Genomic DNA, 27,848 nt, shown 5'->3' on the forward strand with positions numbered 1-27,848 from the left:
TAGTGGTAGTATAAGGTTATAATAACCTGTGTTTTTGAATTTTGAATAGTAAAGATCAGCTCATTTTCATAACTTCTATATAAATTTAATCAGAATACAGTGCATAATTCAAGAATTTTAATGCAGAATAATTTGACCTCTTGGCAGTCAGGATGAACTCTATCCATGACTTTGTACTGTAGAAATTCTACCAAGAGTTCATTTTCATTAGTACAAATAAATGCCCTTTTTGGGAAAAATTTAGTAATGAAAAAGGTTTGGAAAGGAGAATTTAACTTTGGAGGAATTTTTTCTCTACCTTGTTTCATGTAGCTACCATTTACTTAACATTTACTGAGCTAGGTACTTTATATAGTCTCATTTCATTCTTTTAACAACCCCATAGGATTGCCTTTATTAACCTTATTTTACAAACTAGGTTAAGTAACTTGCTTAAAGTTAACAGAATAGTCATGGTAAAGGTGGTACTTAAATCTAGGTATGTCTGGGCTCATTCATTGCAGTACCCTGCCTCCTGTCCAGGGATCAGGCGTGAGGAACATAAGTAAAGAAGGGATAATGAAAGTTAAACTAGGGGAAAAAAAATGAAAGGAATATCAAGTTCAATAAAAATAAAATATTTGAACCAATTTTATCTTAGTTGTTACAGAAAAATTATTTGTATGGAAAAATTACTAATTTTGCTGGAAAAGCTTTTTCTAGAACAAGGGCTTATTTAGAGAAAGATTAAGGGCTCTGAATATTAAAATATTGTACAAACAGTGTTGGAGCAAAGTAAACTGTCAAGTAGAGGGTCGCCTGGGCGGCTCAGTTGGTTAAGCATCCCACTCTTGATTTCTGCTCAGGTCATGATCTCAGGCTCCTGGGATTGAGCTTCACTCAGTGCACAGCCTGCTTGGGATTCTCTCTCTCCCTCTGCCTCTCCCCTTACCTCCACTTGCATGTGCACACACTCTTTCTCTAAAAAAATAAACTGTCAAGTAAACACCCTATCACAATGAAGTGTGCTTGGTGTCAAACCTAACTGTGTATCCTTTTCTTTGTTAGATGTTGATGATGGAGACACGGTGACAGATTTCATGGCTCAAGAGCGAGAAAGAGGCATTACTATTCAGTCTGCTGCTGTTACATTCGACTGGAAGGGATATAGAGTCAATCTAATTGATACGCCAGGTATGGTACTATTCTAGCACTGCAGAGATGCTGCATCATTGGAGGTTTTAGTTTGTGGATGTGTTTTCTTTTAAATTGTAGTAAAAAAAAATATATATGCATCATAAAATTTACCATTCTAACCAGTAGTTAAGTATATTTACATTGTTGTAAGATTCTCCAGAAGTACCTCATCTTTCAAAACTGAAACGACGTATCTATTATACAACTACTTGACCTTGTGCCCTCCTCCTATCACCAATAAATACCATTCTACCTTGTTTATCTAGGAGATTAACTACTTTAGATACTTCATATAAGTAGAATCCTAAAGTATTTGTCCTTTTGTGACTGGCTTATTTTGCTTAGCATAAAGTCCTTCAGACTTCATCTATATTGTAATATGTGACAAGATTTCCTTCATTTTTAAGGCTGTACAATATTCCATTGTACATATATGGCATATTTTGTATATATGCAGAACTTTATCTATATGCCATTCATCCATTGATGGCCATTTGAGTTGTTTCCACCTCTTGGATACTGTGAAGAGTGTTGCTATGAACATGGCCTGCAAATATGTCTTGACTCTTCTTTAAGTTCTTGTGAATATATACCCAAAAGTAGGTATATGCTGGCTATGCTGGCTCCTTTTTTTTTTTTTTTTTAAAGATTGTTATGTTTCTCATCTTTTTCTTAGGTCATGTGGACTTTACGTTGGAGGTTGAGCGCTGCCTTAGAGTGTTGGATGGTGCAGTAGCTGTGTTTGATGCCTCTGCTGGTGTAGAGGTAAAAATACTGCCACAGTGACAAGCTACAATAGCATGATTTTTTTTTTTAAAGTAGAATGTATCACCTTTAGTTACCTATAACCATATATAAGTTCATATAAGTCAAATTATGAAAGGAAATTAGAATTTCACATTGCTGTGTGATCTATATGTGATATCAGATATTTCATAGTAAAAGGAAAGTAGTTTGCTTTTCTGTAGGAAATATGAAAGTTGGTGTTTGAGAACTATGAAGGACTTGAGATTCTACCTTACTTTCAAGCTAACTGGTTAGTCTGCCACAGCTTTATGGCATGTTGGCAGAAGACACAAGACTCTTGAGTCAGGGACAAAGAACTTTATAGTCACAGAAACAGCAAAAGCCAGGGTGTTAGTATTATCTTATGTTGTTTCCAAGACCCAGTTCTCACAGGACAACCTAAGGGGAGGCAGGTGACAGCTGCCCATGCAGGGGTACCCTCTGCTTAGAAAACGCATGTGTTTTATAATGGGCAGTAGACATGCTTGCTGTTTGCTCTGAAGAGAGTTACTATCTTTCAGGGTTATAAGCAAACCTACCTTTTGATCCAGAGGGAGACACTGTCTCTGTCTTCCCAAGCTGATGATTATATCAGCATCTTTGAAAACATAGTCCAGAACAAAGGCAGTCACTGCCTCTCCTAACAAAATATGTAGAGAGGTGAAAGACCGTGAAGAATTATCTTCCAACAGCTAATATATATTGAATTCTTGAATAAATCTTTTTTTTTTTAAAGATTTATTTATTTATTTGACAGACAGAGATCACAAGTAGGCAGAGAGGCAGGCAGAGAGAGAGGAGAACCAGGTTCTCCGCTGAGCAGAGAGCCCGACGCGGGGCTCGATCCCAGGACCCTGAGATCATGACCCGAGCTGAAGGCAGAGGCTTTAACCCACTGAGCCACCCAGGCACCCCTGAATTCTTGAATAAATTTTAAAAATGGATTTGTAATAAATTACATTGGGGTCAGTTATGCACTCTTTAGTTGATATCCGCATTTGTCTTATAATCTCAAGATGGGCTGTGTTGAATAAAGAATCATCTTCAGTTCTTCTAATCTTAAAATTTTACTAAAAGTGATATCTTAATTAAGTGATCAAAATTAACATGCTCCAAATGGTACAAATGACAGCATGGGCTTCCTGATACGATGCACTAAAAAAGACACAACATTACCAATGTTTTATTCCTGAAAGAATGTTTGGCCCCAATCTAATAATGAGAAGACAGTCAGATGAATGTAAATTGAAAGACATTCTGCAAAACAACTGCCTGGGGCTTTCAGAAGTTGAAAAAAAAATGTAAGTGTAAGGAAAAATGAGTGATTACAAGTAAAAAATTGAGGTACTATTTTAGTTTAAACAATTCCAAAGATACAAGAAAATTAAATATAATATGATCTTCAGGGTTCTGGATCTAAAAATAGTTAAAAAGAACATCTTTAGGAAAAACAAAAAATACATATATGTATTTTTTTGAAAAACAGAAAATTTTTTTTAATAGTTTTTTTTTTTTTTAATATTTTATTTATTTATTTGACAGACAGAGATCACAAGCAGGCAGAGAGAGAGAGGAAGGGAAGCAGGCTCCCTGCTGAGCAGAGAGCCCAACGCGGGGCTCGATCCCAGGACCCTGAGACCATGACCTGAGCCGAAGGCAGAGGCTTAACCCACTGAGCCACCCAGGTGCCCCCAAAAAACAGAAAATTTTTAATACAGACTATATTTATTAGAAAAAAGTATGTGTCAGCTTAAATTTTTCTGAATGATGATTGAAAATAGTTACGTAGGAAAATGTTTGTATGTTTAGGAAATACAGGCTGAAGTATTTAGGGTTGAAGTGTCATGATATGTACATCTTGCTCTAGTGCTTCATCTTCTACCCACACATGAACATATGTTGTTAGTTTGCATACTTTGACCAGTAGATGCCAAGATGGGGGAAATGCCTGTGAAGAGCAGAGAAGAAAAGAGAGCAGTGGGAGAGAACAGTCAAACCACAGGGTAGGTCTGATAACTAAATATCAAGGAGAGGGTAAAAGAAGGAGGATTGGGTAGGAAGAGTCTCAGACTACAGCATAGTTCTGAAAGAGGTTCGGCGAAGTTGATGGGGGAGTCCAAAGTCACCTGTTGGAGAAGTCCCACAGGTCTTAGGAGAATAACCTACATTAGTATTCCTGCTGTATTCAGCCATTAGCTGGGCCTTGAGAGACTATGGCTGTAGACAAGAGGAGCAGTAGTTGGGGCTGGCAGTTAATTATGCTCTACATAGTAGATCCCAATGGCACGTTCCCAGAACCACACGTATAATGTGTGTATATGCACATGTTGAAGAAAAAAAGGCAAGTGTGGCAAAGTGTTCATATTTGGTGAGTCTAGGTGAAGGGTACATAGATTTTCATTGTACTATTCGTCAACCTTTTTTGTTTTTTAATAGATTCGAGATTTTTCTGAATGACAAGTTGTTGGGGAGGGATAACATATATATATAATTTGTTATATTAGATAAGATATTACATGAATGTTAAGTTTCCAGAGTGCATTAACACTATTGATAATGCAGGAAAATATCATTGTTTTAGGAAGTATGTGCTGAAATTTTCACAGTACATGTGTATGATCAAGGGCTTATATCCAGAATATCTAAAGAACTACAAATCAATGATAAAAACTAACAACCCAGTAAAAAAGTAGACGAAGGACTTGAGTGGATACTTCACTAAGATATATGAATGGCCCAATGAGCACCTGAAAAGATGGCCAGTCTCACTGGTTATCAGGGAAATGCAGATTAAAATTACAAAGAGAGACTGTTTCTTACCCACAAGAATGGCTAAAGTTAGAAGAATGATGGAAATATTGTTTGAGAATGTGGAGCAACTGTTTGAACAAGACTTGTTTATAGCAGCTAAACTCATAATAACCCTAAACTAGAAATACTCTAAGTGTTCATCCACAGGTGGGTAGAAAAGCCAGCTGTCACATTTATACAAAGGAGTTTAGCAAAAGGAAAGAAAGAAAGAGAGAGGAAGGGAAGGAGGGAGGGAGGAGAGGAAGAACCAGTACACCTAACAACACGAATGAATGTCAGAAACTTTACGTTGAGTGAAAGAAGCCATGCTATTTATATGAGATTCAAAAATAAGCAGAATGAATCTGTGGTGACAGATATGAGAACAGGTTTTTTTGGAGGATGGGGGATATATGCAAGTGTATATACTTATCAGACTCACTGTACACTTGAGTGTTTTTTATTCTATATAAATTTTACTTAATAGAATTATAAAGTGGCTTCTGTTTTAGGTAATGCCATTACATTAGGCTTTTTATGTTCTTCTTCAGGGCTTTGGGACTCCACTAGGCACAGATACTATAACAGACTGGAAGTATTGAAATATGTATAAAAAGTAGAATTAAAAGAAATCAAATAGAAAAGCACATGAGAATTGCTACTTAGAAATACAGTTGCTGGCTTTTTTTTCTCCTTTTAATCTTTTTTTCATTTTACATCAGCATCCAAATATTCATAATAAAAATTTTTATCACAGTAGCATTTCGATAGTACAGTCCTATTTGGTTTTTTAACATGACAATAACTATATGAACTAAGGCAAAAGTCCGTATTTCATAGGTCAGCAAACTTAGGAGTTCAGTATTGTGTAAACTGTATTAGGTAAAGTGAAACTTGACAAAAAGATACATCTTCTAATTCTTTCTCTTTTTAAAACTTTTTAAAAAAGATTTTATTTATTTGAAAGAAAGCAAGAGAGGTGGCTGGGTGGCGCACTGGGTTAAGCCTCTGCCTTCAGCTCAGGTCATGATCCCAGGGTCCTGGGATTGAGCCCCGAATCGGCCTCTCTGCTCAGCCTGCTCTCTCTGCCTGCCTCTCTGCCTACTTGTGATCTCTGTCAAATAAATAAATAAAATCTTTAAAAAAAAAAAAAAAAAAGAGAGAACATGAGCCGGGTGAAGGACAGAGGCAGAGGGAGAAGGAGGCTCCCCACTGAGGTGGGAGCCTGATGTGGGGCTTGATCCCAGGACTCTAGGATCGTGACCTGAGCCGAAGGCAGATGCTTAACCATCTGAGCCACTCAGGTGTCCCACAGTCTTCTAATTCTTGATGAAGTCTTTTTTTAAATTTTATTTTATTTATGTGAGAGAGAGAGAATGAGAGAGAGTATGAGAAGGGGGGAGGATCAGAGGGAGAAGCAGACTCCCTGCTGAACAGGGAGCCCAATGCGGAACTCCAGGATCATGACCAAAGGCAGTTGCCCAAACAACTAAGCCACCCAGGTGCCCCAGTGAAGTCTTTTTTACATGACTCTCAGTTATCTTCCAGTTGTTTGTTCTCTTTGTGTGGCAATGTAAGTCACCCAAAGTAGTAGTCTCAGTTTGAAGCACACTGTTCATCACCCTTCATTACGTTCTTAACTCTGTTAACCTACTAACAGAAAAGTGACTCCAGAAGTGTAAATGCAGCAGCACTAATTCTTTGCTAGAACAGGGCCCAACTCCATTATAATAGCTTCTTAGATCTGTTTGTTCTGTATGTAGTAACATAGTTATTTTTGTTTCATATGAGTTTTTTTTTCCTTTGTCTTTGCCTTAGGCACAAACTCTCACAGTATGGAGGCAAGCTGATAAACACAAGATACCTCGAATCTGCTTTTTAAACAAAATGGACAAAACTGGAGCAAGGTATTTTTAAGTGTTTTTTTTTTTTTTTCCACATGTTAAAGTAGAAATACAGTTTGAGCTTTTAATGGACTATAACTTAAATTTACAAACAACTGTTCCCCATAGAGTATAAATATTCTATGGAATCTCAATTCAGTCCCATTAAAAAATTTCTTTTTTTTCCCCCCATTAAAAGGTTTCATAGCAGGTAGTTCATAGGTTGAATAACAATGTGGGATTAATAGAGAAGTGATAGGTGTTGAATCATCATGATTCTAATGCAGAGAGGCTATATCCTGTTTTCTAGAATCCTGACAGAGTGATGTCTTAATGATTCCACTGGTTCTGTCTAGAGCAGTATGAAATAATCCCTGTATTGCTAAAGACTGTGATGCTCCCCATCATTACTAATGGTAGAAGGTAGATGATTGTTTTCTGTCCCCTGATTTTCTTTAGCTACTGGCTAATATGCTCTCACTAAAAGGGAACTGGGAGAGAATGTAGATGTTTTAAGACCTGCATAGAGGGCAAAAAAGTTAATACTAAGATGTGGTGGTAATGCTCAAAGACTCACAGAATGGTAATCCAAAATAGATTCATGGTTCTGAGAACAGAATTCAGAGAATCAAGAATATAAGGGATTTTGGGGTAATGGGATAGAGAGATCCTGGTCTGTGGTGTGAGAATGACAAAAACAAAACCTAAACTGTCCCTCTCCTAAAACCACACAGTATTATTTCTGTTTATGTAATTTTCTGCAGTAATTCTAAAGCTGATAACAGGATACTAAGAATGCCTGTGATAAAGATACAGAAAAATTAAGGCTGCTTTTTGGGAAAAAGGTGGGAATTATGTGTAATAGCAAATATAATTGATAGAAGAAACAATCCTTGACTCATAATCACAAATCATGCATTTTAATCTCATAACTGTAATTTATTATCAGTGACCTTGATCAGTTTATCTAATCTTAATTTCAAACTGTAGGTAGGTGAAGTTTATAATAATATCCTAGATACCTGTGCAGCAGATTATGGTAGATAGTCCAGCACTGTTATCTGAAATTGACATTGAAAGTTTACTCAACATATTGTCCTATGGAAAACTGTTAAATGGTGAACATTGGAGACAGTAAAAAGGGATGTAATTTTAGGATACATTCTGAAACCTGTTTTAAGAATCTTAACATTTTTAACTCTAGCTATTTTGCTTTCTGCAGTTTTAAATATGCAGTTGAAAGCATCAGAGAGAAATTGAAGGCAAAGCCTTTGCTTCTACAGGTTGGTTGATACTTGGTTGATTAATAGCAACAACTCCAGGGGCACCTGGGCGGTTTAGTCAGTGCGACTCTTGATGTTGGGTCGGGTCATGATCTTAGGGTTGTGGGATCGTGGGGGACCCTGCTGAAGATTCTCTCCCTCTCCCTCTGCCCCTTGCTCTGTGCTGGCATATGCCTGTGTTCACTTGCTCTATTTCTATCTCTGTTTAAAAAAAAAAAAAAAAAAAAAAAGGCAACAACTTCAGATATCCTCATCAGTTTATTTTATTGTGACTTGTATTTTTCTAAAACTATCTCAAATCTTTTTTGAAAAAGTTGGCATATAAATATTAGACTGCGGTAATAATGATAATAGACATGTGGGGGGAAGTAGGGGAAGATAAACTTCATCACCAAATCGATTGTAATTGAGTGGTCATGTAACAAAGTTAATCTCACTCTGACTTGAAGTTACCACTTGGTGAAGGCAAAACTTTCAAAGGAGTTGTGGATGTTGTAAGTAAAGAAAAACTTCTTTGGAATCGTCCATCAGAGGATGGAAAAGACTTTGAGAGGAAACCCCTCTTGGAAACGAGTGATGCTGAATTGCTGAAGGAGACAGCTGAAGCAAGGAATGACTTAATTGAACAGGTAAACTAAATACTTGGAGTTTACATTTGCATAAGTATTTAGAAACTTTAAAAATATTTTATATATTAAATTTTTATAAAATTACATATGGAATATGTAAAGTGTAATGAATAATAGAATGAACACCAATGTTTGCATCACTCACATTAAGAAATAGAATATTAGCAAATCTCTTGAATCTCTGTGTGCCATTTACTGTTTATATCTCTCTTTTCCACCGATCATTTACACCTCCCACCACCACTATCCTGACTGTAGTGTTTTTCTTGCATTTGCTTTGCTTTTATAGTTCGTTACAAATGTATGGATTCATGAAGGACTTCATTTCCCATGTTTTTGCCCTTTACCTAAATGGAATGATAATTGTTTGTATTTTATAACATTTTATTGCAGATTCATCCTGTTATGTGTGGTTATGCTTCATTTTTAGTATTTCAGTATTATACCACAATTTATTGTCTCTTCTTCTGTGGATGCACTTTGAGGTTTTAATCTTCTTTTTTGTTGTTGGGAACAATGTTGATGTGAACATCTTTGTTTGTATCTCCTTGTGTATATGTGTAAGAATTTGTTTAGGGTTAAACTTGGAAATGAAATTGCTGGGTCAAAGGGTATGTCCATCTTTTACTGATCAAATGACACATTAACTTAGAAAATTTTAAAACCATTAATTTTATAGTTAAAAGAGAACTCTGGACCTCTTCCACCATCAAAGTTGGTGTTTTTTTTTTTTTTTTTAAAGATTTTATTTATGAGAGAGAGAGAGAGAAACAGAGAGAGTGAGTCTGAGCAGGGGGAGGGGGCAGAAGGGAGAGGGAGAAGCAGACTTCCTGCTAAGCAGGTAATCTGTCTTGGGGCTTGATCCCAAGACCCTGGGATCATGACCTGAGCCAAAGGCAAATGCTTAACGAACTGAGCCACCCAGGCACCCCCACCCCCAAACTTTTAATGGAAAATAGTAAGATCGTTAATATTTATAATACTTACATAGTACTGTTCATATATAGACTAATAAGTAAAACATACCTTAAATAACCTCTGAATCTTATGGTAGAGAAAAACATTTGCATCCAAACCCTTTGACTTTTTTTCTTCTAAATTAAACTATTCAAAATAGATCCTCTCATCATTAATTTTTTTCATTCATCTTTGAATTTATTTTTGAAGTAATTATTTCCCATTATATTACATACTGATCTTTTTTTTTTTTTTTTTTTTTTTTTAATTTGACAGAGAGAGACACAGCGAGAGAGGGAATATAAGCAGGGGGAATGGGAGAGGGAGAAGCAGGCTTCCGGCCGAGCAGGGAGCCTGATATGGGGCTTGATCCCAGGATGCTGGGATCATGACCTGAGCTGAAGGCAGAGGCTTAACCCACTGAGCCACCCAGGCGCCCCCATACTAATCATCTTTATCATTACCAGAATGTTGATTATTATTTTTATTATCGGGTAACAGTTACTGAGGACCTATGATGATCTGGTTTAAGTGCTTTATGTATATTATTTGATCATCACAACTTGTATTATCCTTGTTTCACTAGTGGGGAAACAACAGCTTAGAATTCTTTTTTTTTTTTTTTAAGATTTTATTTATTTATTTGACAGAGATCACAAGCAGGCAGAGAAGGAAGCAGAGAGAGAGAGGGTGGGGGAAGCAGGCTCCCCGCTGAGCAGAGAACCTGACTCCGGGCTCCATCCCAGAACCCTGGGATCATGACCTGAGCTGAAGGCAGAGGCTTTAACCCACTGAGCCACCCAGTCGCCCTGAAGCTTAGAATTCTTAAATAAGTTGTTACACAGCTAATAAGTAGCAGAGCTAGAATCCGAACCCAGGTCTGTCTTCATCTGGAGGTAGAGCTCTTAACCACTTCACTATACCACTTCTTTAATTTGGGAGGCCCTAAACAGAATATAAGTGGAATTTACATTCATTAATCAGTAATTGGGTAAATAATTGGTTCCCCTTTGAGGTTTTTTGGTTGTCTTATGCATGTCTTAGGACATAATGGTATATAATGAAAATAAAGAAAATTTGAGACTATATGTATAAAATAAAATAAGTGCTAATTACAAAGAATATATATTTATAAGGAATATATATAATTATAAAGAATATTCCTCAGGGAATATATATTCCTTGTAATTAACAGTTTATTATTTTGTCCAGATAGTCTCACATTTCTTTATTTTCATTAGAGAAGAAGATCACATCATACCCGTTAGGATAACTACTGTCAAACAAAACCCCACAACACCCCCCCCCACCACCACCAACCAAAAAACAAGTATTGACAGAGATGTGGAAAAACTGCAAGCATTGTATACTATCGGTAGGAATGAAAATGATGCAGCCACTATGGGAAACAGTGTGGTGGTTCCTCAGAAAACTGAAAATAGAATTACCATATTATCTAGCAATTCTGCTTCTGGATGTATATCCAAAAGAACCGAAAGCAGGGTATTGAGAGATAATTGCATATCCTTGTTCTAGCAGCATTATCCATAGTGGCCGAAAGGTGGGAGCTACCCAAGTGTTCATCTATAAGATAAATAAATAAAATATGGTGTATACATACAATTGAGCCTTACAAAGGAAGGACGTTCTGACACATGCTACAATGTGGATGAAACTTGAGGACATGCTAATTGAAATAAGCCAGACACAAAAACAAATACTTTACTGATTCCACTTACATGAGGTATTTAGAGTAGTCATGTTTGTAGGGATAGAAAGTAGAATCATAGTTGCCAAAAGCTAAGAGAGTGGAGAGTGAGGAGTTTTGTTCCATGGTAGAGATTTTTGGTTTTGTGAGATTGGGAAAGTTCTGGAGATTAGTTTTACAACAGTATGAAAATACTTAACACTACCCAGTTGTTCAGTTAGAAATGGTAAAGATGGTAAATTTTATGTTTATGTTCTATTTTATCACAATTAAACTTTTTTAAGAGAATAAGATTAGTGTGGACTAGAATCAACTTCCTGTGTTCTGAAGGTGAATAGTGATCATTACACTTACTGTATACTTACTGTATGTCCTAGAAGCATGCTCTGAATTGGTTATTTAATCCTACCCCTGTGAAGTAGGTAATATTATCTCCATGAGTAACTAAGGTAAAAAGAGGTGATGTAACTTGACCTAAATTTTTGAACAAGTTAGTTAGTAGTGGAGCAATTTCCAGGCAGTTTGGCTCCAGAAGATGGAGTCATATATACTTCTTTTCAGAGGAATGGTTAGGTATGTTTCTATAATAGTTAGCGGGTAGGAGTGTATTTTTCTTCCCAGGTTGGAATGTTTTGCTCCCTTGTACTAATATAAACTTTTGAAACTTTTTTTTTTTAGATATTTATTTATTTATGTATTAGAGAGAGATCATGAGTGGGGGTAGGGGAAAGAGGGAGAAGCAGACTCCCCGTTCAGCAGGGAGCCTGACTTGGGACTCGATCCCAGGACTGTGGGATCATGACCTGAGCCGAAGGAGAGCTTAACCAACTGAGCCACCCAGGTGCCCGCTTTTGAAATATTTGTTAAATTTATTGTCAGCTGAATTGTTTCATACAGGCAGATGATTAAGAAAAGAAGGTGAATTAGATAATAGCATTTTTATTGCTGAGTTGATACCTTTGACCCCCAACTTAAATCTGTTACCTCAGTGCAGGATTACAGTAAGATGAGTTACTTTAGTTGGAGTGTCTTAGGAGATCTGGTAAACATTCATAATGTTAAAGGAATACCAAGGGAAGCTTTTTTTTATGAACTAAGACTTACAAATTTATCTGAAAATAGTAACCCCTCACATATATTATCAGTGGTGTAAATTGTGTATCTTACTTCTTTTGAACATCTGAGTAAATAGCACTTTATTGAGATACTTTATCTGGCTATTGCTTCCCATGACTATAAAGAACTCATAATTGCCTATCTTCAGTTTTCAATCCCTTCTCCTTTCCTTTGAAAGAAACACTATTTATTTCTTGAGAAGATGTGGAGAGTTCCTTGGCCTGAATAAGATAGATCATGTAGCTGTCTTGAAACATCTGAATAATGTACATTTATGGTATTTGGACTTAACAGCTGTGATAATAAAAGCAAGTTATAGAACTAAAATCTTTCTTTATAGGTTGCGGATTTGGATGATGAATTTGCTGACTTGGTTTTAGGAGAATTCAGTGAAAATTTTGATTTGCTACCAACTGAAAAGGTAAATTTTATTATTCATTTACTTTGATAAAGTTTTATTAATTGGATGTGGTTTGATTTTTCTGTCTCAGGTGTTTTATTTTTTTCGACTTTGCATAGCATTAGAAAAGGCTGACTTAATTGGGAGAACAGTAGGGTAAAGTCACTATTAATACAAGTACTTAAATAATAGTAGTGATTTACTGTTGTCATAATGGGCTTTGTAAAATCAGAGCTTGTATCCTTTTTACTGCTTTGAATCAGCATAAGTTAATTATTCCTTCTTTGCAGCATTTTCATTGTGATCATTTTTCTCAGCAGTTTAGGGAAATTATATGTAGAAATTTTGTATTGAAAATTTATTGGTTTTGTAGACTGCTGCAATGATTATTTTTCTTACATTTTTTCTGAATATGATTTAATTTTTTTTGGAAGCTCATTGTAGGTGTTTATTTTTTTGTTTTCTTTTCAAATACATTAAGCCAGAGAATAGGCATGTTTTAAATAGTGATAGTAATTGAATTAGGACAGATTTCTTCAAAGCATTTCCGTTATTTTCTACCAGACACCTTCCCCCATCTTTAGTTTTCTTTATGAAACAAGAGTTATCAAGTAAAGCTGGTTTTTTGTTTATTTGTTTTTTTTTGTTTTGTTTTGTTTTTTAAAGATTTTATTTATTTATTTGACAGACAGAGATCACAAGTAGGCAGAGAGGCAGGCAGAGAGAGAGGAGGAAGCAGGCTCCCCACTGAGCAGAGAGCCTGATGTGGGGCTCGATCCCAGGACCCTGGGATCATGACCTGAGCCGAAGGCAGAGGCTTTAACCCACTGAGCCACCCAGGCGCCCTGTTTATTTGTTTTTAAGTAAGCTCTATGCCCAACATAAGGCTTGAATTTAGGAACCTGAGGTCAGGGGTTGAATGCTCCACCAACTGAGCCAGCCAGGAGCTAGCCCCTGCCACACCAAGTAAAGTGTTTTTAGATGGGAGTATGTGTAATGGGATCCAGAATGAGCCCAGCAAATTTACCTAGTTATTTTTCACAAAAGAAGAAGGAAAAACACGAGTCTCTAGATTAATTTTGAGACCTTTGGGGTTAGAAATGGAAAAAAGTATTTTTATTTTGAATGAAATGTCCTAATTACTGAAAATTTTTGTTTAATATTTGAAAGTTAGATGTGATGTTTATTGTGCCCTATAGTCACATGATTTCTGTTTTCAAAGAGCTTATAATGTGAGTTGAAATTGACCCATCATGTCTTTTTCAGTAGCTTACAAGCACATCCAACCTTTTCCTGGCTTTTGAGTTCTTTCAAATTTGATTTCTACTTTGATTTCTGATTTTCTTTGGATTTGATTTGATGTGGGTCTAATTTCTTTGAAAAATTATAATTCATATTTATGTTTTTAATTTCTGGTCAGTTCCTCTGTTAAGGTAAATTAGAAGTATATTCATTTATTCAAGACTTATTTTTAGATACCTACTTATTTTAAGTACATTTCAGGTTTCTGGGGATTCAGCAGTGTTTTTATGGGATTTGTTACAATGCTTATATGGATTTTGTATTCTGGTGGGTGGAGAGACAGACAATAAACCATTAAATATATATGCAAGATACTAAGTAGTGATTAATGTTATTAAAAAAAAAAAAAAAGAATAAGAAGGCCTTAAAAAATGATGACCAGGAAGAATTTGCTACGGCTGAGGTCGAAGAGGTTGCTGCCTGTGTTCTCCTCAAGGATTTTGATGGATTCCTGTCTCACATTGAGGTCCTTCATCCATTTTGAGTCTATTTTCGTGTGTGGTGTAAGGAAATGGTCCAATTTCATTTTTCTGCATGTGGCTGTCCAATTTTCCCAACACCATTTATTGAAGAGGCTGTCTTTTTTCCATTGGACATTCTTTCCTGCTTTGTCGAAGATTAGTTGACCATAGAGTTGAGGGTCTATTTCTGGGCTCTCTATTCTGTTCCATTGATCTATGTGTCTGTTTTTGTGCCAGTACCATACTGTCTTGATGATGACAGCTTTGTAATAGAGCTTGAATTCCGAAATCGTGATGCCACCTACTTTGGCTTTCTTTTTCAATATTCCTTTGGCTATTCGAGGTCTTTTCTGGTTCCATATAAATTTTAGGATTATTTCTTCCATTTCTTTGAAAAAAATGGATGGGATTTTGATAAGGATTGCATTAAAGTGTAGATTGCTTTAGGTAGCATAGACATTTTCACAATATTTGTTCTTCCAATCTAGGAGCATGGAACATTTTTCCATTTCTTTGTGTTTCCTCAATTTCTTTCATGAGTACTTTATAGTTTTCTAAGTATAGATTCTTAGCCTCTTTGGTTAGGTTTATTGCTAGCTATCTTATAGTTTTGGTTGCAGTTCTAAATGGGATTGACTCCTTAATTTCTCTTTCTTCTGTCTTGTTGTTGGTGTAGAGAAATGCAACTGATTTCTGTGCATTGATTTTATATCCTGACACTTTACTAAATTCCTATACAAGTTCTAGCAGTTATGGAGTGGAGTCTTTTGGGTTTTCCACATATAGTATCATATCATTTGCAAAGAGTGATAGTTTGACATCACCAAAGGCAAGGGAAGCAAGGGCAAAAATGAACTATTGGGATTTCATCAAGATCAAAAGCTTTTGCACAGCAAAGGAAACGGTTAACAAAACCAAAAGACAACTGACAGAATGGGAGAAGATATTTGCAAACGACATATCAGATAAAGGGCTAGTGTCCAAAATCTATAAAGAACTTAGCAAACTCAACACCCAAAGAACAAATAATCCAATCAAGAAATGGGCAGAGGACATGAGCAGACGTTTCTGCAAAGAAGACATACAGATGGCCAACAGACACATGAAAAAATGCTCCATATCATTCGGCATCAGGGAAATACAAATCAAAACCACAATGAGATATCACCTCACACCAGTCAGAATGGCTAAAATTAACAAGTCAGGAAATGACAGATGCTGGTGAGGATGGGAGAAAGGGAAACCCTCCTACACTGTTGGTGGGAATGCAAGCTGGTGCAACCACTCTGGAAAACAGCATGGATGTTCCTCAGAAAGTTGAAAATAGAACTACCCTATGACCCAGCGATTGCACTACTGGGTATTTACCCTAAAGATACAAACGTAGTGATCCGAAGGGGTACGTGCACCCGAATGTTTATAGCAGCAATGTCTACAATAGCCAAACTATGGAAAGAACCTAGATGTCCATCAACAGACGAATGGATAAAGAATAAGTGGTATATATACACAATGGAATACTATGCAGCCATCAAAAGAAATGAAATCTTGCCATTTGCAATGAAGTAGATAGAACTAGAGGGTATCATGCTTAGTGAAATAAGTCAATCAGAGAAGGACAACTATCATATGATCTCCCTGATATGAGGAAGTGGAGATGGAACATGGGGGGTTTAGGGGGTAGGAAAAGAATAAATGAAACAAGATGGGAGCGGGAGGGAGACAAACTGTAAGTGACTCTTAATCTCACCAAACACACTGAGGGTTGCTGGGGGGCGGGGGGTCGGGAAAGGGGGGTGGGGTGGTGGACATTGGGGAGTGTATGTGCTATGGTGAGTGCTGTGAAATGTGTAAACCTGGCGATTCACAGATATGTACCCCTGGGGATAAAAACACATTATGTGTTTATAAAAAAATAAGTAAAAAAAAATGATGGCCAGTATACTGCGCACGGAGTACTTAATATCTCCGCTTTATAGCTACAGGCTGCAATACACAGAGTAACACTGGCTCAGACAGCAGTTCCTGTGCTTTGTGGAAGTGCCCTGAAAAACAAAGGGGTTCAGCCCTTGTTAGATGCTATTACTATGTACTTGCCTTCACCCGAAGAGCGCAACTATGAATTTCTGTGAGTATGCAAGTAATAGATTAAAATCTTACAGCCTTGAGAAAACAGCAGAGAGTTCTTGTTTCAAAAAAGTAGTTGGGGCACCTGGGTGGCTCAGTGGGTTGAGCCGCTGCCTTCGGCTCGGGTCGTGGTCTCGGGGTCCTGGGATCGAGCCCCTCATCGGGCTCTCTGCTCGGCAGGGAGCCTGCTTCCTCCTCTCTCTCTGCCTGCCTCTCTGCCTGCTTGTGATCTCTCTGTCAAATAAATAAATAAATAAAATCTTTAAAAAAAAAAAAAGTAGTTAAATCACCATTTTCAAAATAACATTGGCGAATATAATTGTAAACAATATAGAGTTTTATTTGAAAGGGACATTTGTCATTATTTTTGTGACCTGCTGTATTTACAGATGAAGGTAGAACAATGTGTCTTTTTTGCTGTATGAAAGTATAAGTGTTTACCGTGTTGTCTTAGTTAAAAAAAAAAAAGGCAGTATAGTGGGGATGTTTGATAAGTTTTCTGTAAATATGTTTATACTAGATTTTAAGATTTTTTTTTTTAAAGATTTTATTTATTTATTTGACAGAGATCACAAGTAGGTAGAGAGGCAGGCAGAGAGAGAGAGAGGGAAACAGGCTCCCTGCTGAGCAGAGAGCCCAATGCAGGACTTGATCCCAGGACCCCGAGATCATGACCTGAGCCAAAGGCAGCAGCTTAACCCACCGAACCACCCAGGTGCCCTAGATTTTAAGATTTTTAATAAGCTCAAAAATACTTTGTGGCTGTAAAGAAAGGTCATCATTTTACTTCTCTTGGCACTAACAACTTTGTACTTAATAATAAATCCTCTAAAATACCAGTGAGCATTGTGTAAAATGGAGGCAGGAATGGACTTTAATCCTTTAATTAGGACATTAATCACTTTTCGTATCTCTCAATTGGAGATGTATTAATGGTGAAATGATTATGAACATGGATTGTGTACTGCCTGGATTTAAATCCCAGCTCTTCCAAGTTAGTAATCTCTCACCTGTAAAATGCAGAGAAATAGGACCTATCTCACTGGATTGTTACAAGAATCAAATGTGTTAATATTGATAAAGCATATGGAACAGTGCCTATTATATGGTAGACTCTAAGTATTTACTAAAGTTAAAAGTTAGAATAGGGATAAGATTGGAGAAGTTCTATAATAGAAGTGGCTTACCTGCTTTGAGTCATGGGCTTCTTTGAAAGTAATGAGAACATGGAGCTTTTCCTCAAAAAAATATGTGCCTACATATAAAGTTTGGCAATTTCAGAGGGATTCAGGCTTTCTGAAACTTAACAATGCACACTAAGGACATCAGTCTGTAAGAATGTTGGCTATGTTTATAGTTTAGATATATAGTTTAGATTGTTATCAAGTTTATAGTGTAGATTTCTATGATTATGCAACTGGAGAGAAAGTGGGAGGGAGTTGAAAGTAATAATTGGAAAGCATCTACCTGTATGTATACCCTGTACAGGGTTTTGTGAGAACTGGTAAGATGTCCTTACATGTATTTCTGAGGAATGAACTCCATGCAGTAGAATTACTTGCATGTAGAGGTAATATTTGGGAGAGAATCCATTATTTTTAGTTTTGAAGAATTAATGATAAGATCTCCATTAAATAGTTTAGTCAAGTGGAGGAAGGGAGGTAATTAGTACTGACATGATTTAATTAGTCTGAGTAGCTTAACTAGAAGATAATGAGGGAGTACATTAAGGTTAAGTTTGTACAGTGATACTGATCTGATCTGCATAGATACATGGGAAGTGTATCTTAAAGGCTTTTCTGGAATGTCTCATTTTCTAGGCAGTGGTATAAGGATGACTTATGTGCCCTGGCATTTAAAGTTCTTCATGACAAGCAGCGGGGACCACTGGTGTTTATGCGCATTTACTCAGGCATGATAAAACCCCAGTCAGCCATCTATAATATTAATGGAAACTGCACGTAAGTAGAAGCTTAGGTTATTTTCAAAACTACACTCATTTCTTTAGAAATTCTTTTACTAATACAAATTGTGGTTTTCACAGGGAGAGAATAAGTCGTCTTCTTTTGCCATTTGCTGACCAACATATAGAAATCCCTTCACTGACTGCTGGTAACATTGCTTTGACTGTTGGCCTTAAACATGTAAGTGACCAGATGGTTTCTCTAGGAAATGATAGCTTAAAAGTTTATTTAAAAGCAGGTATTTTGCAGTAGCAAAAACCCACAAACAATCCAAATAGCTATAAATAGCGGGATAAAGAATTTTGTAGCATATTCATCAACATGGTTGAATCTCATAATAGAAAGAAAGAAAATTACAGAAGACTGTGAGCAGTATGGATTATACTTGTGTAAAGTTCAAATTCAAGTAAAAAAATACACTATTCCTGGATGCACACCTCTGTTTTAAGTTTAGTAAATATTTTTATTTTTTTTAAGATTTTATTTTATTTATTTGACAAAGATTACAAGTAGGCAGAGAGGCAGGCGGGGGAGGAGGGGGGAAGCAGGCTCCCTGCTGAGCAGAGAAGCCCGCATCAGGGGCTCGATCCCAGGACCCTGAGATCATGACCTGAGCCGAAGGCAGAGGCTTAACCCACTGAGCCACCCAGGCACCCCAAAGTTTAATAAATATTTTTTTACTTAGTTTTCTTCCTGTCTTGATCGCTGCTGACAGTTTAACCTTCCAATCCAGATAGTAACTGAAGATATTTTTCCAGCGAAGTCTCCGTGAGAGCAAGGATTTTATTTTTGTTTTCTCTTTAGTCCCTAGATCAGTGTATCACACATAGTAGGCAATTCATAACCTTTGTCAGTTGAATGGATGAAAATAGTTGATGTTGTATGTGTTTTTTGTTTCTTGTTTTTTGTTTTGTTTTTTGCTGTTTTATTTGTCAGAGAGAGATCACAAGTAGGCAGAGAGGCAGGCAGAGAGAGGGGGAAGCAGGCTTACTGCCGAGCAGAGAGCCCAATGTGTGGCTCGATCCCAGGACTCCGGGGGATCATGACCTGAGCTGAAGACAGAGGCTTAACCCACTGAGCCACCCAGGCACCCCTCTGTATGTGTTTTTTGCTAGGTTAAAACTATAAGGACATTTCATTTACATATAGATTAAATTGAATACATTTTCTCATTAAACTTTGGTATGTTTGGCATTTAGGATAATCATTGTTATTTTGAACATTTTTAAATGTCTTTATGGATAATTGCAGGATTCAGGATCCATTAGTATAAAATTTTCGCAGTCCAGAGCACCTGAGTGGCTCATTTGGTTAAGTGTCTGCCTTTGGTCTGAGCTGGGATTGACCTCCACGTTGGGCTCCCTACTCAGCGGGGAGTCTGCTTCTCCCTCTGCGTCTCCCCACTACTCATGCTCTCTCTCATTCTCAAATAAATGAAATCTTTTTTAAAAACAATAAAAATTTCCACAGTCCAAATAGTGGACTTCTAGCATTGAAAATGTCCTCTGTCCACCCTAAGGCAGGAGCTTCACATACATATTTGAGGGAGTTACAGAAATATGTTTGAAATACTGCTTCAGTAGGAATATCTTTACAGAGAAGGAAGCTAGCACAGATCTTTGTAGTATTGAAGTTCAAAAGTGATACTATAGTTATTAACTGGAGTCTATAAGGAAGCTATCAATTTTGCATAGTCTGGAGAATGCTAGTTAATTGCTTATTTTAGTTAATAGAGGATTTTTTTTGTAAAACAGTAATAAATTTCCACTGGTGGTAAAACTCTATAAGGACTTCTAGGAGAACTAACCTATTTTGACATGATTGAAAATTTAGGAAGGTACTGGGGCATCTGAGTGGCTCAGATGGTTAGGTGTCTGCTTTTGGCTCAGTCATGATCCCAGTGGGATCAAGACCCCCATGGGGCTCCTTGCTTGAAGGGGAGCCTGCTTCTCCCTCTTCTGCTGTTCCCCCTGCTTGTGCTCTCTTGCGCTCTCTGTCAAATAAATACATAAAGTCTTTAAAAAAAATTTAGGGGCACCTGGATGGCTCAGAGGGTTAAGCTTCTGCCTTCAGCTCAGGTCATGATCTCAGGGTCCTGGGATCGAGCCCCACATTGGGTTCTCTGCTCAGCGGGGAGCCTGCTTCCCTCTCTCTCTCTGCCTGCCTCTCTGCCTACTTGTGATCTCTGTCAAATAAATAAATAAAAATCTTTAAAATTAAAGGGGCGCCTGGGGGGCACCTGGGTGGCTCAGTTGGTTAAGCGACTGCCTTCGGCTCGGGTCATGATCCTGGAGTCCTGGGATTGAGTCCCACATCAGGCTCTCTGCTCAGCAGGGAGTCTGCTTCTCCCTCTGACCATCCCCTTCTCATGCTCTCTCTCTCTCATTCTCTCTCTCTCTCAAATAAATAAAATCTTTAAAAAAAAAAAAGGGGGGGGGCGCCTGGGTGGCTCAGTGGGTTAAGGCCTCTGCCTTCGGCTCAGGTCATGATCTCAGAGTCCTGGGATTGAGCCCCGCATTGGGCTCTCTGCTCAAGCGGGGAGCCTGCTTTCCCCTCTCTCTCTCTGCCTGCCTCTCTGCCTACTTGTGATCTCTGTCAAATAAATAAATAAAAATCTTTAAAAAAATAAAATAACAATCTTAAAAAAAATTAAAAAGGAAATAAATAAAATTTAGGAAGGTACATTTGTTTCACCACACGAATTTTGGATATGTAGTGTGTGTGTGTGAGAGAGAGTGTGTGTGTGTGTGTGTGTGTGTGTGTGTATGTGTGTGTGTGTATTTTATTGTTAGGATTTTATTTCAGTATTTTGGATAGAATTCTTACACAAGTTAGCTTTACCTCTGCAAAGTTTAATGAGCTTTATGCATTTGTCTCTGTTGGAAGTGTCACATGAAATTTTTTCCTATTCGCGAATCTTGGTAGAAGCTGAGTGCTTGCCAAGAGCTTGTTTTGTTCCAAAGTATCTTTTTTGCTTACAGACGGCCACTGGGGACACCATTGCCTCGTCTAAGTCCAGTGCATTAGCTGCAGCTCGTCGAGCCGAAAGGGAGGGAGAAAAGCAGCACAGACAAAACAACGAAGCAGAGAGACTTTTACTGGCTGGAGTGGAGATTCCAGAACCCGTTTTCTTCTGTACCATAGAGCCCCCTTCAGTGGCTAGGCAGCCAGGTACAGATAGTTTTAGTGTATTAACTAATTAGTGCTCCGATAATGTAGATAGAAATAGTTACGTTATATTCTCAAAAGATTTATGTGATTTGAGATCAGTTTTACCAGAATTTGTGGGTATTACTTGTGGTTAGTCTTGTTTTTTATTTAAGGTGTTTTGGTTTTTACAAACTCCTTTTACTTACTCTTTTCTTAGATCTTGGCCACTTTTTGCATATCATAGTCTTCCTTACTCCTGTTCTTGTGGTGCTTTCTGTGGCATTCTGAGTAACTGGCATCAGGACTGCCCTTCCAGTTACAGTAATTGATTAGACAGTTACCGATTCCTAACTCATTCATTTTCTCATCACCATTTATAAAATGCTCCTTGTTTTCTAGCTCAACCTTTAGAACTCAGTGAAGATATTTATATACTGTAGTTAATGTTATTTGACCTTTTTGACTGTTATGTGCTTCGTTCTCTAGCCTGCTTACTCAGAAATCGGTAGTGGCTTCTCATTACTTAGAGCACAAACCCACTCCTTAGTATGCTGTATAAATATCATGATTTCAGGTGTATTCTTTCCAGTTAGCTTTGGTTACATATTACAGAAACCCCCTCAAATAACAGTTCCTTTAATGACAAAAGTTTATTTCTCTCCCTTGTAAAATATGCCTTGACTTGGTGGCCCAGGGTTTAGAGGTTGGCTCTACAATGTCATCAGGCACCCAGGCTCCAGCTGTTCTGCCCTGATTCTCTGAATGCATAGCTTCTGTCCTTAGTTATATCATGATGGCTGCTAGGGCCTTTGGCATCACAGTAGAGTTCCTGACAGAGGAATGGAGTAAGGAGGAAGAAGATGTGTCCCTTTCCTTTTAAAGATTTCTTCTATGTCATGGGCTGTCACTTAGACATATGGCTGCTCAGTTGCAAGGGAATCTGGTAAATGCAGTCTTTTAGATGGACAGCAGCAGAATAGAGTGGAAGACTACTAGCAGCCTCTCATACCAGTCTTCTTGCCTGGCCTCATTTCTTGAAACTTCCTCCTTCATTCTGAACCCTCTTCTTTCACCAAACAAAAATAAAATAGAATACTCTCACCTTTTTTTTTTTTTCCAAAGATTTTTTATTTATTTATTAGACAGTTGGAGATCACAAGTAGGCAGAGAAGCAGGCAGAGAGAGAGGAGGAAGCAGGCTCCCCACTGAGCAGAGAGCCCGATGTGGGGCTCGATCCCAGGACTCTGGGATCATGACCTGAGCCGAAGGCAAAGGCTTTAACCCACTGAGCCACCCAGGCGCCCCTGAAGACCACTTTAAATGTGTGACTGATAAGGTTGGTTCATTAATCCATTGCTCAGCTCTTTTCTTGAGCCATACTCAATGTCTATGAAACTTTTTAAATTAATTTATTTATTTGACGGAGAGAGACAGCAAGAGCAGGAACACAAGCAAGGGGGGAGGCAGAGGGAGAATCAGGCTTCTCCTGCCCATTGAGGGAGCTCATTGTGGGGCTCCATCCCAGGACCCTGGAATCACGACCTGAGCCAAAGGCAGACACATAATGACTGAGCCACCCAGGCGCCCTATGTCTGTGAAACTTCTAACATCTTTTGTAGAGAGGGAGAATATACTTGACAGTTAATTGATTGTATTAAAGTATCACTTGTCTTAAGATGCCATATTTAACACAGGGAATAGATTCTTCCTCTTTGTGTGTGATAATACATCCTAGAGTGACCATTTTAGCATCTCTTTATTCAAGATGTCATTTAGTTTCCTTTGGCCAGTTTTTCATTATCACTTCCATTTCTGAAGGCATTTTGCTTTTTTGTCAGCTCCTAGATTGATCTTTGCGAAACAATCAGGTGGTTAGCTGTCCCAGTTAAAACCCTTCATTGGCTTCCCAGTGGAGATCCAAACGCTTCACCCTGGCTTAAAAAACTTCACATGATGTGATTTCTGCCATACCTTCCCCTCCTAATCTAATGCTACTTTCCCTTTTACCCACTAATATCCAGCTACCCTGGCCATATTGTTATTTTTCCACTGGCAAAACCATTCCTTGCACCACCATTTGCTGTTTCTGGAATTCCTTTTCTTCAGGATTTTGCATACATGGCCATTCTTTTCTGTGTCTTCCTCTAAATTATCTTGGAGAGGCCTTTCCAGATCATTCAGTCTCAGATAACATCCTATCACTCTTACCATCTTCTTTTATTCTCTGCAAACTATTTATAGCTGTTTGAAATGTTCTCTTTTTTAAAAATTATTTTTATTAACATATAATGTATTATTTGCCCCAGGGGTACAGGTCTGTGAATCATCAGGCTTACACACTTCATAGCACTCACCATAGCACATACCCTCCCCAATGTCCATAACCCCACCCCCCTCTCCCTACCTGCCTACCCCCAGCAACCCTCAGTTTGTTTTGTGAGATTAAGAGCCTCTTATGGTTTGTCTCCCTCCCAATGAAATGTTCTTTTTCAAAATTTGTTTACTTGTTCATTTTTTCCCCCACTTTAACATAAGTCACGTTATGAAATATAAAGATAACCGTTACTGTTTATCCCTTAGATTTGGATTATGCACTGAAATGCCTTCAGCGTGAAGATCCCAGTTTGAAAGTAAAGCTGGATCCTGATTCTGGACAGGTATGCATTATATTAATATATCCCAGAAATCTTTCAATAATAGCGTGTGTGTGTGTATGTGTGTGTGTGTGTGTGTGTGTGTATTTAAATGGGTATATCTAAAATATGATTGGTTCATGGTAGCATATGTGTGTGTGTGTGTGTGTGTGTGTGTGTGTGTGTGTGTGTGTAGTGTGTGTGTGTATGTGTATTTAAATGGATATATCTAAAATATGATTGGTTCATGGTCCCTGAAAGAAAAAACTTTCTCTTTTGGTTCTCTTGTAATAGAAATTTCTGATTATTGTGTTGATTATCAAGCTGTTGGTTTCTCAGTATAATTAATTATACCTCGCTTACCTAAACCACTGTTTATCATTTCAGCTTTCCAGAAGACAGTCTTTTGTACAATTTTGAAATAAGGTTCAACCCTGACAAGGTCTTAACCCTCTAAAGCTAGGGTTTATAAACAGCATACTAAAGGGAGGGTGTAAAGCTTTTTTTTTTTTTTTTTTTTTAAATTTTATTTTTTATAAACATATATTTTTTTTCCCCAGGGGTACAGGTCTGTGAATCGCCAGGTTTACACACTTCCCCGCACTCATCATAGCACATACCCTCCCCAATGTCCATAATAACCCCATCCCCCCTGTAAAGCTTCTTTTAATGTCACTAACTCACCTAAGATGGGGGAGAAGTGACTGCTTAACATCCTAACACAGTGGGAGGAAGTAGAGAGAGCTAAAGTAGGTGGTAAGAAGTTTGTGTATGTTACATTACAGTAGAAGAACACATGTTCCATTCTGTGTCTTCCTTTTAGGAAAAGAGGTAAAGTTTATCCAAGATTTTAGAAAAAGTTCCTTTAAAAGATTATGAAGTTGTTTTTAAGGATAAACTGATTTAGTTAATCTTTAAAACAGGGAGTATTTTATTTCCCAAATACTAGCTAAATGAGGTAGTAATTTATTTAATTAATGCTGGAGGATACAACAAGCAGTTAAACTTTCTTGAAAAAAAACTTGTTTTAAAAAATGCCAATACATGTTTTTCTTTTTTAAATAGCAAATAACACACAAGGGTACAAAGTACAAAAAAATTTTTTTTTCAAGATTTTATGTATTTATTTGAGAGACAGAATATGAGAGAGAGCATGTGTGGGGTGGGTGAGAAAGGAGGATGTGGGGCTCAATCTCAGGACCCTGGGATCATGACCTGAGCCAAAGGCAGATGCTTAACCAACTGAGCCACCCAGGTGCTCCACGAAGTACAAAATTAAAGCTCCCCCTTTTGTTCATTCTCTTTTACACAGGTAACAACTGAAATGGTGACTAATGTTTCACACTGCCAAATATCTTCTGCTGTGTTATGTTATAAATAAAGCACAGTATACTTTTTCCATATATATATATATATATATATATATATATATGTACAGATATAGATTATAACAAGTCATCCTAGTTGTATTATTCTACAGCTTGTTTTTCCCAAATAATCCACTTGTTTAACTTTGTATTAAATTGTACACAAAATAATCCTTTTTGTTGTTGTTGTTCCTTACATTTGTAGTTCTATTATAGTGAAGGGATAAAATTTGAGCCAACCAAAGGAAGAGTCAAATAGGGCAGAATCAAATAGGGCATATTTTCCTTCATCAAGAGTACTGCCAACCAAGGAGTCTCACCCCAGCCCTGTTCAGAGTTTTTATTAAGGCTGGATCAGATTCTGCTTTTGTGGTTGACCTTTAGTTTCTAGTACATCCTATAAGTTGAGGCTACTACCTTTACTCTCCAGGTTGGAACTGATGGGGCTCTTCCAAAGCCCACATCATAAATCACATCATTATGCAATCTGGTGGACAAAGCCCCCAGACAAGCAGACACTTCTGCCAGGCAGCATCCTGCCGTAAACATAACATACCAGTAGCCGAGGGCAAGGGCCATATCTCTCTTTGGGTGAGGTTAATTCTTCACTATATAGGTGGCATATGAATAAGATTGAGCAAATAAGGTTTCCTTGCATTATACTTTCTCATACACAAAGACCTTCTTAGGAATAACCATTGTTTTACAGAAATTTTCTGAAAAGCATGCCTTGGGTGTCTCAGTTAAGTATCTGCCTTCAGCTCGGGTCATGATCCTAGGGTCCTGGGATTGAGGGCCCCCAGCCCTTGCATTAGCCTTCCTCTGCTTCCGCCTATTCCCTCTCCTCATGCTCTCGCTCTCAAATAAATAAAATACTTAAAAAAATAAAAATAAAAAGCCTGTCTTGCTTAGTTTTGATACAAATTTGGCTTGTTCTAACGAAAGCTCTAAGTAACACTGGTTCATGAAAGATAAACGTCAGTTTATTTATTAAATAAAGATCCAAACCAGTCTGAAAGATTTGACTACTCAGAAAACTGTAAGGTGGTGTCCAGGATGATTGGTAGATACCAATGTGGTTGGGAATGCTTGGGGGAAAAGGTTATCCTCTTCACCGCCCTAGTTAACAAGATATTGTCCTCATCTGCATATTTCAAGATAGTTTCCTGCATCTTCAGTAAGAGAAGGGCTTTATCCTTTCTTTCTTTCTCTCTCTCTCTTTCTTTCTTTCTTTCTTTCTTTTTTTTAAGATTTTATTTATTTATTTGAGGGAGAATGAGTGAGAGAGAGTATGAGAGAGGGGAAGGTCAGAGGGAGAAGCAGACTCCCCAAGGAGCTGGGAGCCTGATGCGGGACTAAATCCTGGAAGTTCAGGGTCATGACCTGAGCCAAAGGCAGTTGCTCAACCAGCTGAGCCACCCAGGCGCCTGCTTTATCCTTTCTTTAAAGGTATAACCCAGAAGTTGCCAGCATCAGTTACAACCCTGTTGCATTGACCAGAACTAAACTGTATGGTTGGGAAGTATGGTACTTCTAGATGCTGCCTGCCTGATTAAACTGTCTTGTAAAAAGAACAATAGCCTAGCAATCACTTTGTAAATCAATTTTTTTTTAAACTGAGCTTTATGTACAGTGTAGGGCTTGAACTCACAACGCTGAGATCAAGAGTTGCATGCTCTACTAAGGCAGCCATGCGCCCCAGCAATTCACTTTTTTTTTCTGATTTTTTTAAATTTATTATTATTTTTTTTTATTTATTCATTTGAGAGAGAGAAAAAGAGTGCTCAAGTAGGGGGGTAGGCAGAGGGAGAGGGAGAAGCAGACTCCCTCAGGCTGTAAGCCTGACACAGGCCTTGATCTCAGGATCCTGAGATCGTGACCTGAACCTAAGCCACCCAGATGCCCCAGCAATTCACTTTTTTTTTTAAATTAAATTTTTTTATTTTTTTATAAACATATAATATATTTTTATCCCCAGGGGTACAGGTCTGTGAATCGCCAGGTTTACACACTTCACAGCACTCACCATAGCACATCCAGCAATTCACTTTTTTTTTTTTTTAAGATTTCATTTATTTGACACACACAGATCACAAGTAGAGAGGCAGACAGAGAG

General features: G+C 37.7%; 1 protein-coding gene across 5 annotated transcripts in view; it reads left to right on the forward strand.

Moving 5' to 3' along the window:
* Positions 1-27,848, forward strand: part of GFM2 (GTP dependent ribosome recycling factor mitochondrial 2) — a 67,188-nt gene that overhangs the window by 26,929 nt on the left and 12,411 nt on the right. For all 5 annotated transcript variants that reach the window (XM_032848451.1, XM_032848441.1, XM_032848466.1 and 2 more), the window contains 11 exons: positions 1,048-1,173; positions 1,853-1,941; positions 6,571-6,659; positions 7,858-7,918; positions 8,368-8,547; positions 12,669-12,749; positions 16,471-16,619; positions 18,439-18,579; positions 18,663-18,762; positions 21,564-21,753; positions 24,313-24,389. In XM_032848451.1, coding sequence (XP_032704342.1) covers positions 1,048-1,173; positions 1,853-1,941; positions 6,571-6,659; positions 7,858-7,918; positions 8,368-8,547; positions 12,669-12,749; positions 16,471-16,619; positions 18,439-18,579; positions 18,663-18,762; positions 21,564-21,753; positions 24,313-24,389 — 1,283 coding nt within the window. The remainder of the gene's footprint in view (positions 1-1,047; positions 1,174-1,852; positions 1,942-6,570; positions 6,660-7,857; positions 7,919-8,367; positions 8,548-12,668; positions 12,750-16,470; positions 16,620-18,438; positions 18,580-18,662; positions 18,763-21,563; positions 21,754-24,312; positions 24,390-27,848) is intronic.

Source organism: Lontra canadensis, unplaced genomic scaffold (genome assembly GCF_010015895.1).
Source record: "Lontra canadensis isolate GAN:19392208 unplaced genomic scaffold, GSC_riverotter_1.0 scaffold4, whole genome shotgun sequence".
NCBI lineage: Eukaryota > Metazoa > Chordata > Mammalia > Carnivora > Mustelidae > Lontra > Lontra canadensis.